At 39.9% G+C, this 12649-nt stretch overlaps 1 protein-coding gene across 1 annotated transcript; it reads right to left on the reverse strand.

Moving 5' to 3' along the window:
• Positions 1 to 1470: 1470 nt before the first annotated feature.
• Positions 1471 to 3808, reverse strand: LOC134206050 (uncharacterized). Its single transcript, XM_062681730.1, has 3 exons — positions 3787 to 3808; positions 1704 to 3052; positions 1471 to 1639 (listed from the first exon to the last, which is right to left on the reverse strand). Exons 1-3 carry the CDS (start codon positions 3806 to 3808, stop codon positions 1502 to 1504), a joined length of 1509 nt encoding a protein of 502 aa, XP_062537714.1. The 3' UTR covers positions 1471 to 1501.
• Positions 3809 to 12649: the final 8841 nt, after the last annotated feature.

Consider the following 12649-nt stretch of genomic DNA (forward strand, 5'->3'; position numbering starts at 1 on the left):
GTTGATAATTTTAAATCATTGTCAACGTTTGGATCCAGAACATTGACAATGATTTAAAATTATCAACATTTTCATATGACTGAAAGCCGAAAATCCTTATTATAAGCAACAAAACCAGTCGAAATCCCTGCAAATATTTATGAGTTCCCAAAATCCTTCGATGCATTTTCCGATGTAATTCAATTTTATTCGGAATTGGTATCGCTAGTCAAGCTGAAAACTGGAACGGGGGACTATCGAAGTTGAGTGTAACTTGAAAACCGTACGTTAAACCTAACTTCTTTCAATTAGATTATAACCTAAATTAGAGACTTATTAGATGTTATGTTTAACGTACTGTTTGTGGGAAAACCCAACTTCGATAGTCCCCTATTCCGGTTTTCAACTTCATTAAGTATACAAGGAGTTATTCTTAATTGAATGAGAAAATTTATTTAAAATCAATACAAACCCATACCAATACATAATGGTATCAATCATAGAAGCAAAAGAGCCCTTCGGAATTTGGTCAATCGTTTTGATATTGATGTCGTCCTTGAAGGGTTCTGCATGGAAAGCCTGATTCATTTTTCACTATTTATTCTTTGCTGCACTGAAACATTATGGTACCGGAAGACTCGGTGGCCGTAATAGTGATCAAAATTCAACCAATCTCAATGTATCAAACTTTATGATTGTCAAAAACCCTTCGAAATAAGATACTCTCAGAATATTTCTCATTCAATTAACTCCCCCAATCCGATCCCAGAGATCCCTTAAAACCCGAATAGCAGACAAAAAGTAACACCAATTCGTGTAGCATTTCGATTTGGAAATAAAGAAAATATTCTTTGTGGGATCTAGATTACATAACACATCCCTATCATAGACCCATAGACCTTTGGATTAATCCATAGTCGGCTTGGTTATTTCATAGCCCTAGGAAATAAAATTGTTTTATTTTTTTGGGAGTAAACATTGATTTTGGCGCCCCCTGAAGGCTTGCGCTCTTGGCGGGGGCCAACCTGGCCAACCGCACGCTACGGCGCTGCCCGTGATACACCATTTTTGACCTGTACAAGAATGGCTCCCATACCAACTGGGCTTGCATCCGTAATAAGCAGTGTTTCGTCGTCAGGATTGAAAAATCCAAGATTTTCAACTTTCCCCAGAAGTAACCTCCTTGACCCCAAAGACAGATTTTTCCTCGTTAACCTTCATATTCATCTCTTTAATCCGCGTCATAGCTTCCTTCGATCTAAAACAAAAAAAATGGCTGTATTTACGATACTTCTATTTTGAGTGTCTTGATAGCAACCTTTCGTCATGTTGTTCGTCAGTACTACCGTGAATTAGAACGTCATCTATGAATACGATTAGTCCCTCACATCCGCGAAACAGGTTTTCCATTTCTCGTTGAAATAACTCCGGTGCCGACTTGATTCCGAACATCAAACGACAAAACTGATAAACTCCGCTTCGAGAAGCAAATGTAGTTATCTTCCTACTATCCGGCTCTAGTTCAAAATGATAGTATGATAGTATGTACACATAATCGTATCTTGCCATTACTTTTCCGCACGGGTACTAGTGGTGAAACCCATGAAAGCGGGCCTTCAGCACGCTCGATTATTGCTTTGTCAATGAGATCACGGATAACCTGTTATCAGTAACAAATTTAATTATTACCCAATACAAATGAAAATAAAACATGTATCACTCACCTCTTCTACCTCAGCTTCCATAGCTATCGGAAGTCTTCTTGGTGCCTGAATCACCGGTCTGACCGATTCATCGACTTGAATTCTCAGGGTAACCCCAGGAATTTTAGGAAACTCCTTGCTTCCTGTATCCGAAGTTCCATCGGTGATCATGTTGACCTTGTATCCGATGCGCAAAACTCCTAGCGCAAATGCAGTTGTCTTGCTCAAAAGATTGGTTTGTCCCTTCGGTGCAACGAGAAAATGAGCCCAGACCGCATTCTCATCCTCTGGTGTCCTGATCTCCGCTTCGAATGCCGTACTAAACACAATCTTATCGTTCGAAGCGAAAGCCTCTAATTTGAGTGTTTTATCTGCTTTCCGTTCGTTGACGATTCTAGCTCTGCTTTGCTGGAGTTTTCGATATGTATCCTCTCGGATAATATTCGCGGGGGACCCGGAATCGACTACTAACGAAACTGGTATGCCTCCAATAAAAAACTCCAGAATCTCCGAAGGACCCTCATCACTTACAAAAAATACACCATTTTCTGTTTCTTCAGTTTTACATCCAACCACCGCGTACACCCTCTTCTTTGGTTCGTTGTATTTAGAAGAGCAATCCGTTTTTCTTTTCCGGCAACAGAATTTGAAATGTCCCTTATTCCCGCAATTGAAACAGCTGGCATTGCTAGCCGGGCACTTGGAAATATCTTTCGCGATGTGGCCGGATCTATTACAGTTGTAGCACTTCCGGTTATTTCTGTCTAGTCCTGGCTTTCTAGAAATTTTATCAACCAAACCTTGCACTGCCATTGAAGAACTTCCGTATTCCATTGCGTGTTTTTGTACTTCCTCGATTGTTTTGCCTAACTGCACTACTTCCGTTAAAGTTTTTTCTTCCGTCAACAATTTCTTTCTCAGTTCTACTGAGACACATCCTTCGATCACTTGATCAACTATCATGTCATCCGGATCACTAAACTTGCATCGACTAGCCTGCCCTTTTAGTCGAAACAAAAAGTCTTCAAACACTTCACTTTGCTCTAGCTTCAACGCGCGGAATTGGTGCCTCTCAAACCGTTTATTCAACTGAGGGGCAAAATGGCTATCGAGAGCAAATACAGCTGATTCGTACTTCAAAATACGTAAGCTTGCACCGTCTGTTCCAATCGGAACTCCAACTTGAACACTATCAAGCTTATCAAAATAAGTTTGTAATTCAATACCCCCAATAACAAGAAGCAGGTTATATTTTTCTTCGTCTTCGGTCACTCCATTAGCAGCAATAAATCTTTCGAAAGCTCGCTTCCATTTCATCCAATCGTTTCTCGGATCGGATCCAATCGAAAACGCAGGCATTACTGCCGCATCTACCAAAAAAAAACAAAAAACAAATCGATACGATCAGATTAGCTACCATAAACATTTTCCACATAACAGCTCGTTCATATAACTCATGAAAAAACATTTCTAGACACTGCAAACCATCGATATAAAATCTCTTCGTTTTGTATGCCCATTTCTCTCTTCTCTTTCACAACGCTTTCCAAAACATCTCTTTCTAACACGAAGTTTTCCAAACAACCCGTTTGTAACACGAAGTCTTCATTCATTCGCATACATAGCACAAAGCTTTATCTTTAGCACGGAGCCTCTTCACCGTCGCACGAAGCCTCTTCTAAATAACGGTACACTTGGCTTGGCTAGTACTCTTGGCTTTTCTGTCTTTTTTTATCCTACGGCATATTTTCTCTTCGCTCTTCTCAGCACGAAGCTTTTTCCCCGCCACTAGTGTAGCCTCAGCATCACCGCTACGTTCTACGTGGTTCTGCTCATTTCATGCACACAACCAAAATTATGTCCGTACCCATTAGAGGTTTATACACTTTCACTTCTCTCATCACCCTCACTCCTGTGGAGCAAATCCATTGTTCGTCGTATAACTCTTCAAGGGCATCGGTTGATTTTTTTTCCTTTTGTAAGCCGCCATCTTCGAAAATCCAAATCATCACAGTTTTCATGCATTAAACAATATTTTGTTCGAATCGTTTTCACCACTTTGGTCATTTCACAATCTTAAACAAGCACTAATTTTCTCACTTACCTATTTTCATCCTCGTCGCCATTGTACCGCTTTATACACTGTATTCACCGACCGTAACTGTTACTGCGAAAAACCATCGACCGATCCGTCGCTCGTCCCAACTATCACTGACTGTCCACTCAGTGTGCACCGCCGAGCTACCCATAGCACCACAGACAAACAGAGACTTATATGTGCTATATCAACATATACATTGATAGACGGTACAATGTGCAAGCTGAGGATAAAAGATATATTCTTCAACTATAGCATCATCAACGTGCACAGTCTACACGAAGGGAGACCCGACGACCAGAGTGTATGTAATTAAGAGTGGCGACACTGTCAGAATTGGAACAAAATTCATCTGTCATTCCCATACAAAATCGTGTTCCAAACGAGCAGGAGACCTGTCAAATGCGGCACATGTCGCCACTCTTAATTACATACACTCTGCCGACGACGAGAAAGAAGCGTTCTATGCACAGCTGGAGCAGACATGCGATGGATGCCCACTGTGGGACGTCATCGGTGACATGAACGCACAGGTAGGAAGGGAGGAAATGTATAGACCGGTCATCGGACCGGATATTCTGCACACCGTATCGAATGACAACGGCCAACGATAGCCAATGGTAGTCCGAAGCACCTTTTTCCCCGCAAAAATATCCACAAGGCCACATGGAGATCACCTAATTAAGAAACGGAAAACCAAATTGACCACGTTCTAATCGACGGTAAATTCTTCTCCGACATCACGAACGTCCGCACTTACCGCAGGGCGAATATTGAATCCGACCACTACCTCGTTGCAGTATGCCTGCGCTCAAAACTCTCGACGGTGTACAACACGCGTCGAAGTCGGACGCCGCGGCTTAACATTGGGCGCCTACAAGACGGTAGACTAGCCCAAAAATACGCGCAGCAGCTGGAAGTGGCACTCCCAACGGAAAACTTATTACAGATCATGGTTGGAAACGAGGCGACAACCACCCTCTATCCCACTCAAATCAGAGTCCCTAAGGATGGACGCGGCACATCGGGCGTGCCAAGGCGAGCGATGCGTGTTGTCGAGGATGGTTGGCCGGTACCGACTGACGACGACACTCTTGGTTCTGGTCGGCCGCTTCCGACTACCGTTGAACCCGCGATGGCACACATACTCATGATCGAGAACGATGGCAGTTACCAGATCGGAGAAGTTCGACGCAGTCTGAAAATAATGTGTTGAGTGAAAATATAAATAGGAAGAGAAAAATTCCATTAAGGAAACTGTACCGGTTTTGGCCATGTTCCTAATCTGGCCAGTTTCTCGCATATATCCGAAAATAAAGCAATTTCCGAGGGTTTTATTAGCTGTAACAGAAGATATATCCCTTACGATTCTTCGCTGTGGAAAATAATCGATAGTTTTTGGAAAATATGCATTTTTCAGGGTTGGCCAAATTAGGCACTAAGGTGGCCAAAACCGGTACACTTCCCCTAGATACGGTTGAGCTATTTGGCCTACCGAGGCGCTCTAAACGAGCCAGAAGAACTAAAATAGATAAAGAATTCGAATATTATTAATTTGATGAATTGTTGTTCATATAGAAATAGTATTCTGTCCGAAGGAGGAAGCACAGATAAACAGACGTCTCACTCAACACATGTACCATCGTTCACCTTTTTAAGGGTTGATTTAATTTTTTGTAGGTGGTCAATCGGCCACCGATGGCGCTTCCATCGATTTTGCTTGTGTTTGACGTTTACGCACTACCGCCATCTGCTTGCCGCTTGGCCACTCATCGTGATTTTAGCATTGGGCGACAATGTTTTCGTGACGATGATTCTGATTGCATTTGGTTCTATGTGAGACGTCTGTTTCTCTGTGGAGGAAGGATTGTTATACATGAAAAACACCTCAGATTCAATTTATCTTAAAGTGCATAACAGCAGAGTGCTGTCAGCTTTCGTTATTAAAATAAACAAGACCAGAAGGTCTTTTCTAATTGATCACTCGACGAAGACAGTCTCATTCTTTTAACTCCCTAAGAAAACCCATAGAAAATAGTGTTTTACGGCAGTGCTTTGTTGAACAGATTATGCTTCAGAAGAAATGATAGCGGACATCCTTACCAAACCGCTTGGTACGGAACGAGTGCGGAAGTTCACCACGATGATGAGTCTGGTACCAAATATGGGCAAAATAGGTTGAATCCCCGAGGAGGAGTATTGAACTGGCATCCCTGTCAGTCTAACGTGAATTCAGCCCCTTTCAGAGAAAACGCTTGTATACTTGTATTTTTTTAAACGTCATGTTGTTCACTTTGAATAAAATACGAAACAAGAATCGCGTCGTGTCACATTTATTTTCACTTCGTAAGAATTCTCCGTAAAAAACAGAATAATTCCACTCTACTACCTGTCCGCCCACACCGCCGACGCCACTTCTTAAAATGAACAATTATCACAAACCATCCGTTTTTCACATCGAGGACAATAACAACAATATGCAGCACGCTAGGGATCGTGTCTGCTTCGGTAGCTTTTTTTCAACTAATTTTATTTGTTAATTATCTAACATGTACATTAGAGTGGGGCGTCATGGTCATTTTTTCAAATCAATGGTTTTTCGAAACCATTCTGGGTCCTGAACAACTGCAGAATTTGGGACCGATTGGTTGCTTCCTCGCTTTCCGCTTCGCGTTTGAAGTTTGTATGAAAATTAGTATGGGAGAACGTATATTTTTGCATTTCTACTACTAGAGGTTTCAGTTCATGGTAAACCAAGGGGCACATTGCGTTAAAGTATAAACCAAAGGATGCCGAAAAACTTTGCTGAAGAAGGCACGTTGCTGGAACGTCCACGAAAAAAGTTATAACGCTTCGAACCTTGAGTGTTCAAACCATATGCAAAAAATCGTTTATTCTGCCAGCACTGCCATACTACGTAGACCAATAATTTAACTGAGTGTTATTTCAAAATAATTGATCTTATAGGGCTTTAGAGCTAATGGGAGCTACCCGGAATTATTTCACAAAGAAAAAAATTCGACAAGAAGCAAGATGGGTTTTGCTCTTCGATAACCATAGGTTGTCCGGTAGTGCTGGCAGAAACATTGATTTCTTGCATATGGTTTAAACAATCAATTTTCGAAACGTAATAACATTTTTTGTAGACCTTCCAGCTACGTACCTTCTTCGGCAAAGTCTTTTCGCATCTTCCAGACTATATACTAACGTATTGAGTCACGTGATTGATGATAAATTGAAGCTGCTAAGAGCAAAAATGTAAAAAAGTACGTTTTCCCATACTAATCCCCATGTAAATTTAAAACGCGATGCGGCATGCGAGGTTGCAACCAATCGAGCCCATATTTTGCACAGTTGATTGGGGTCCCAAAACGGTTCAGGAAAACCTTGATCTCACTTGATCGGACAAAGTTTGCGTTTTTCCATACAACTGCTCCCCACTCTAATGTACATGCATTCATCTCTTAGAATAGGTGTTCCGTGTTTTCTTAACACTATCATTCTTATTTGCATATGTGTTACATTTTTAGTTATTCCCAGCAAACCAGTAGTCGTACAAGGATGTTAGATTGAAATTATGTAAATATCCAGATGAAGTTAGAATCATATAGAATGCAATATGAAATAAATAAATAATTGTATGAGATACCAAGTTGGGATTTTGATATGATACTGAGATCCATGTTTTTCACTGCATTGACTGTGAAATATTTCTACCCTGACATGCGGATTAAATTTTATTGCTTACTAGCTGTATGTACCCGGCCTTGCTCGGAGTTGCCAGTTTGATTCGCAGTTTTTCATAATCGGAAAATAATTCTGTTTTCTTATTGATATTTCATCATTTGATCAAAAGAAGGCAGATTTCATTTGAAAACATTGACTGATTTTGAAAAAGGAACCTAACCCAAAATCGCCTTTTTCGCCAAAACGTCTATTTCGTAAGAACGAAAAACATCCACCGATGTCTGATTCCGGACAAACATCCATATTTAAAGAAGGGATCACATTCACCATTCAGAAGGAAACACATTAATCATTGCTTTTCACTGGGCAAACCATGATTTCGATGAATGGTTGAGTTGATTGATAACTAAACAATAGCTCTCACCCACACCCTCTTCTTTTCCATACTTAATCCACTATCGTCGTCTCCCTAATATGAAGAATGTGTGTCTGAAATCGGTTAAGGGGAGATCGAAAGTTACACTGAGGTGATTGAGAGCTGAACAATGCCAGTCCCTCCACAACCTTCCCGTTTTCTAAATATCATCCCTAATCCCTACCCGATCAGGAATACATAACAAAATTATAACTCAATTCTACCAATGGTTGTTATTTAAAACAACGTGTGTTATAATTAGATAATTCGATAAAAATGTGTCTTCGGCTAGTTTTATTTCATATCAAAATTATAACAACATTAGTTATGTATATTTACACAAAATAATTGCCTACATTTTTTGATATTGGAAAAAAGCGGAGGTAATCACCTCCAGTATAACTTGAATCAATATTCGATGTTAATAGCTAGTACAAAGTTGATTGCCTACATTATGGATAGAAATCCGGCGTTGTAGTGTACCACATTTTTATACGTGATGTAGGCAATTACCATGAAAGTAGATTTTTGTACCTCATAATCATATCAACGGTTGTTATAATGTTGAAATGAAGGTAACAACCTCTGATATAATTATGTTACGGCTAGAGGGAATTTTGATATATTTTTTGTTATTTTAACAACTAACCAGCCAATTTTATAACGCATTTTGTTACATTATTTTTCTAAAATAATTAACTCCCCTTGTTATAATTTTGTTGTGCATTCTTGATCGGGTATCTTCGCCTTCTTAAGAAAAAGAATGGGTGTTCCAAATTTGGTTGAAGTCGGACAAGACCATAGGGCAGAGGTTCCCAAACTTTTGGATATGTGACCCACCTAGCAGATTCCCATATTGCTTGCGACCCACCAGCACCAGGTACCAAATCCATTGATTTTGTAAAATTGGATAAAAATGAGTTCGCGTTAGATTGGACAAATTATAATAAATTGCTTTATATCCCATCATTGTATTTGTCAAGAATCCGCCAATTTTTTGGATTGGATGTGGGTTGTATTTGAATAGAATTTGAATTGAATTTGAATTGAATTGGGATTGGATTTGGATTGGATTTGAAATTTATTCAGATTGAATTTGAATTTGATTTCGATTTGATGAGGATTGGATTTGGATTGGATTTGAATTAGATTTGGATTGGATTTGAATTAGATTTGGATTGGATTTGAATTAGATTTTTATTGGATTTTAAATAGATTTGGATTTGATTTAGATCGGATTCGAATTGGATTAGGATTGGTTTTGGATTGGGTTTGGGGGCTTACATTTGGATTGTATAAGACTTCTTTCCATTTGCCCAAATATCGTATAACAAAAAAGGCCGTTGACCTCGTCATGTTTGTTGTTCTTTAATCATCCAATCATTAGTTAGATCCTAATTCAAAATCTATATAATAAAAATAAAATGGTCTGTGTTCGTATCCGCATAACTCGAGAACGGCTGGATGGATTTTATTCATTATTTCAGCAACTACATTCGTTATAGTTTCCGACAGGTTTAAATGATATTTCCTTAGTCGAAAATCATAAGTAAAGTTAAGTAAATCGTGAAAAACTAAAATAAAGATTCGTATACAAATTTTGCATGGGCACTTCACGACGCGCATTTTCGTCTACTATGCAGGACAACGTCTGCCGGGTCAACTAGTATGGAATAGATTTGTGGGACGAAATAGTAACAAAATTATAAATTAAGATTTGTCTTTCGCGACCCACCTCTGAACAGCCCACGACCCCCCTGGGGGTCGCGACCCACAGTTTGGGAACCTCTGCCATAGGGGGTTGGGAGTTACACTGAATTGCTCTTTTTATAAAGAAAACCCCTTCCCCCTTACCATCCTTCTTCTACCAATGACCATTACACACCCTTTGTTATCTTCTCCTTAGGATAGAGAATTTGTGTACCAAATTTGGTTGAAATCGGTACAGGGGTTAAGAAGTTACACTGAATTGCCCGTTTTCTGAACAATACCTCCCATCAGATCCCTCCCCCCTTTCCCAAATTACCCTCCCATATGATCGGCTCCTCATAGTGAATATGTGTACACAATTTGGTTGAAATCGGTCCTGGAGGTTGGAAATTACACATAATTGTTTCTTTTTCCAAAGACAACCCCTTCCCCTATACCCTCCCCTTTTTCCCAATGACCATCCCACGCCCTTTGTTATCTTTTCCTTAGGATAGCGAATGTGTTTACCAAACCGGTCCAAGGGTTCATGATTTAAAATGAATTGCCAGTATTTTAAACAATACCCCTCCCTCTTTTCCAAATTACCCTCCTATATGATCGTCTTCTCACAGTGAATATGTGTACAAAATTTGGTTGAAATCGGTCCTGGGAGTTGAAAGTTACACAGAATTGCTAGTTTTCTAAACAAAAACCCTCCCACCACCCCTACCCCTTTTCCAAATGACCATCCCACACCCTTTGTTAACTTCTCCTGGGGATAGAGAATGTGTGTACCAAATTTGGTTGAAATCGGCCAAGTGGTTCAGAAGTAGTTAGCGAACATACATACATAGATTGGTTTTTATATATAAAAAATAATAAGAAAAGAAATAAGAATAAGAAATAAGAAAAGAATAGAAGATAGATTTGTAGATAGATTTGTTCCATTTTGAGGATTTGAAATCGTCGCAATGCAAATTGACCCCAAATTGTCACCAGCAGAAATGTTGCGGTCAAAACTACCATTCCGAGGGTTAATTTAAGAATATTTATCGCTGATATCCATGTCGATTTCTAATCAGCTTGAATAATATTTATTCCATTTTGTGGGTTTTCCCATTCCCTCTCTCGAAAAAGCGTACTTTGAAGTCATAATTGAATAAATATTATCTATTTCCTACCTACGGCCGCGAATTGCAAATTGATGCCAAAATCAACTCCAGTAGAAATGGTTGTAAGATCTGTCAAATCAATTTTTTTTAAACTCAATAGACCAGTGCATGATGACGTAGGTTGACAGTTCACAGAGCTTTTTCACCGGGACTTAGCCTCTGGCGAAGCTTCCGATAAAATTGTTTCGTCATTTTATTCGCATGTAGATGTCCTTTGCGATTGATTTTATGCTGAATGCAAAGAATATCATTGAAATATTCGGATCGCAGCAATTTTAAACTAAAAATATGAATTTTAATTTTCTCCTCATCGATTTTTCTTCTAACACCTTGTAAACAAGCTCTGTGAACTGTCAAATAAGTGAGGTTAGATCAAGATCTTGCATTGGTCTATAATCACAAGGTTAAAATAGGGGGAATGACGGCTTTTTTTTAACCAGTTCATTTATTTGGTAGGCTCAGTCGTGTGTGACACTTTGCGGAGCCGCAATTCTCAAGTATGATATTTTTACATGGTATATCATCTTATCTTAACAGTTAGTTGGGAGGGGACATAGACCATAATACTCGTGGCGACTCAAGGTTAAAAAACTTAATACAGGACGGACGGGGTAGGGATTTGGGTTTAGGTTATTTCAGCTGCTCATCCGGGCGTTTGACGTTGAACGTTGAAAACGGTTTTGCGTGGCGTCGTGCTCGATTTTGGTTCGTCAGGGAGCATCTTCCGGATGGCCAGAGCTTCAGGGTACATGGTACAGAGAAACAGAATCGGACAAGAAAAAAAACTGAGAAAGAGAAGAATATAGGCATTAAACTTTGATGTCAGCCAAGCAAAGGAAGGCATAGATGGCCTGCATATATATCACATCGCGATCTCCCAAAACACCTCTTATATCCCGGAAGGGTTGTTTACCTCGGGCCACAAGGGTATCCAATAGTTGCTCTCTGGAGGCGTCATTTTCCGAGCAATACCAAACTACGTGATCGATGTCATCGTAACCGGCTCCGCACCTACATAGGTTGCTATCGACCAGGTTTATTCTGTAGAGATGTGTGTTTAGTGAATAGTGATTGGACATAAGCCTCGACATCGTGCGGATGAAGCCTCGACTTAAGTCCTCACCTCTGAACCACGCTCGCGCAGAAATTTTAGGAACTATAGAAAATAGCCACCGTCCAAGTTCATTGTGTGACCAAATCATTTGCCAATTTTGAAGAGTACTCTGACGGACTAATGGGAAAAACTCGTTATTCGAGATTTGTCTATCATAAACTTCACCTTCCTGTGCGCCCACCTTTGCTAGCGAGTCCGCCTTCTCATTGCCATAGATTAAGCAATGGGATGGGACCCATACAAAGGTAATCTTGAATGATCTTTCGATCAAATCACGCATCTGCTCTCTTATAGTTGTAAGAAAGTAAGATGCGTGCTTAACAGGTTTCATCGACCGGAGTGCCTCGATAGAACTAAGACTATCCGAGAAGATGAAATAATGGTCTACGGGCTGATCGGAAATTATCCCCAAAGCGAAATTAATTGCTGCCAGCTCAGCAACATAAACCGAACACGGTTCTTGAAGTTTTCGGAAGGTGGTTGAATTTACGTTGAAAACACCGAAGCCAGTGGATCCATTAATGCGAGAACCATCAGTGAAATATCTGTTATTGCAATTGACATGTTCATATTTTTCAGAAAAAATGGAAGGGATAGATATTTGTCGAAGATGATCTGGTATTCCTTGAATAGCATGTTTCATGGACAGATCGTATTCAATTGAGGAACTGTCGTTGTCGAAGAGAACTCGAGGTGGATTATAACATGGAAGACAGAGATCTGTCGATATGTAGTTGAGATAGACTCGCAGGTATCTTGAACGATGAGCCAGTTCAAGCATATTATCGAAGT

The sequence above is a fragment of the Armigeres subalbatus genome, chromosome 1 (assembly GCF_024139115.2).
Source record: "Armigeres subalbatus isolate Guangzhou_Male chromosome 1, GZ_Asu_2, whole genome shotgun sequence".
Lineage (NCBI taxonomy): Eukaryota > Metazoa > Arthropoda > Insecta > Diptera > Culicidae > Armigeres > Armigeres subalbatus.

Excerpts from the sequence above, each read along its gene's own strand:
- LOC134206050 (XM_062681730.1), bottom strand. The coding sequence starts at position 3,808 with ATGGCGACGAGGATGAAAATAG. Across the intron at positions 3,053-3,786 it reads GGCGACGAGGATGAAAATAG|ATGCGGCAGTAATGCCTGCG; the intron begins GTAAGTGAGAAA and ends TTTTTTTGGTAG. Across the intron at positions 1,640-1,703 it reads TGGAAGCTGAGGTAGAAGAG|GTTATCCGTGATCTCATTGA; the intron begins GTGAGTGATACA and ends TACTGATAACAG.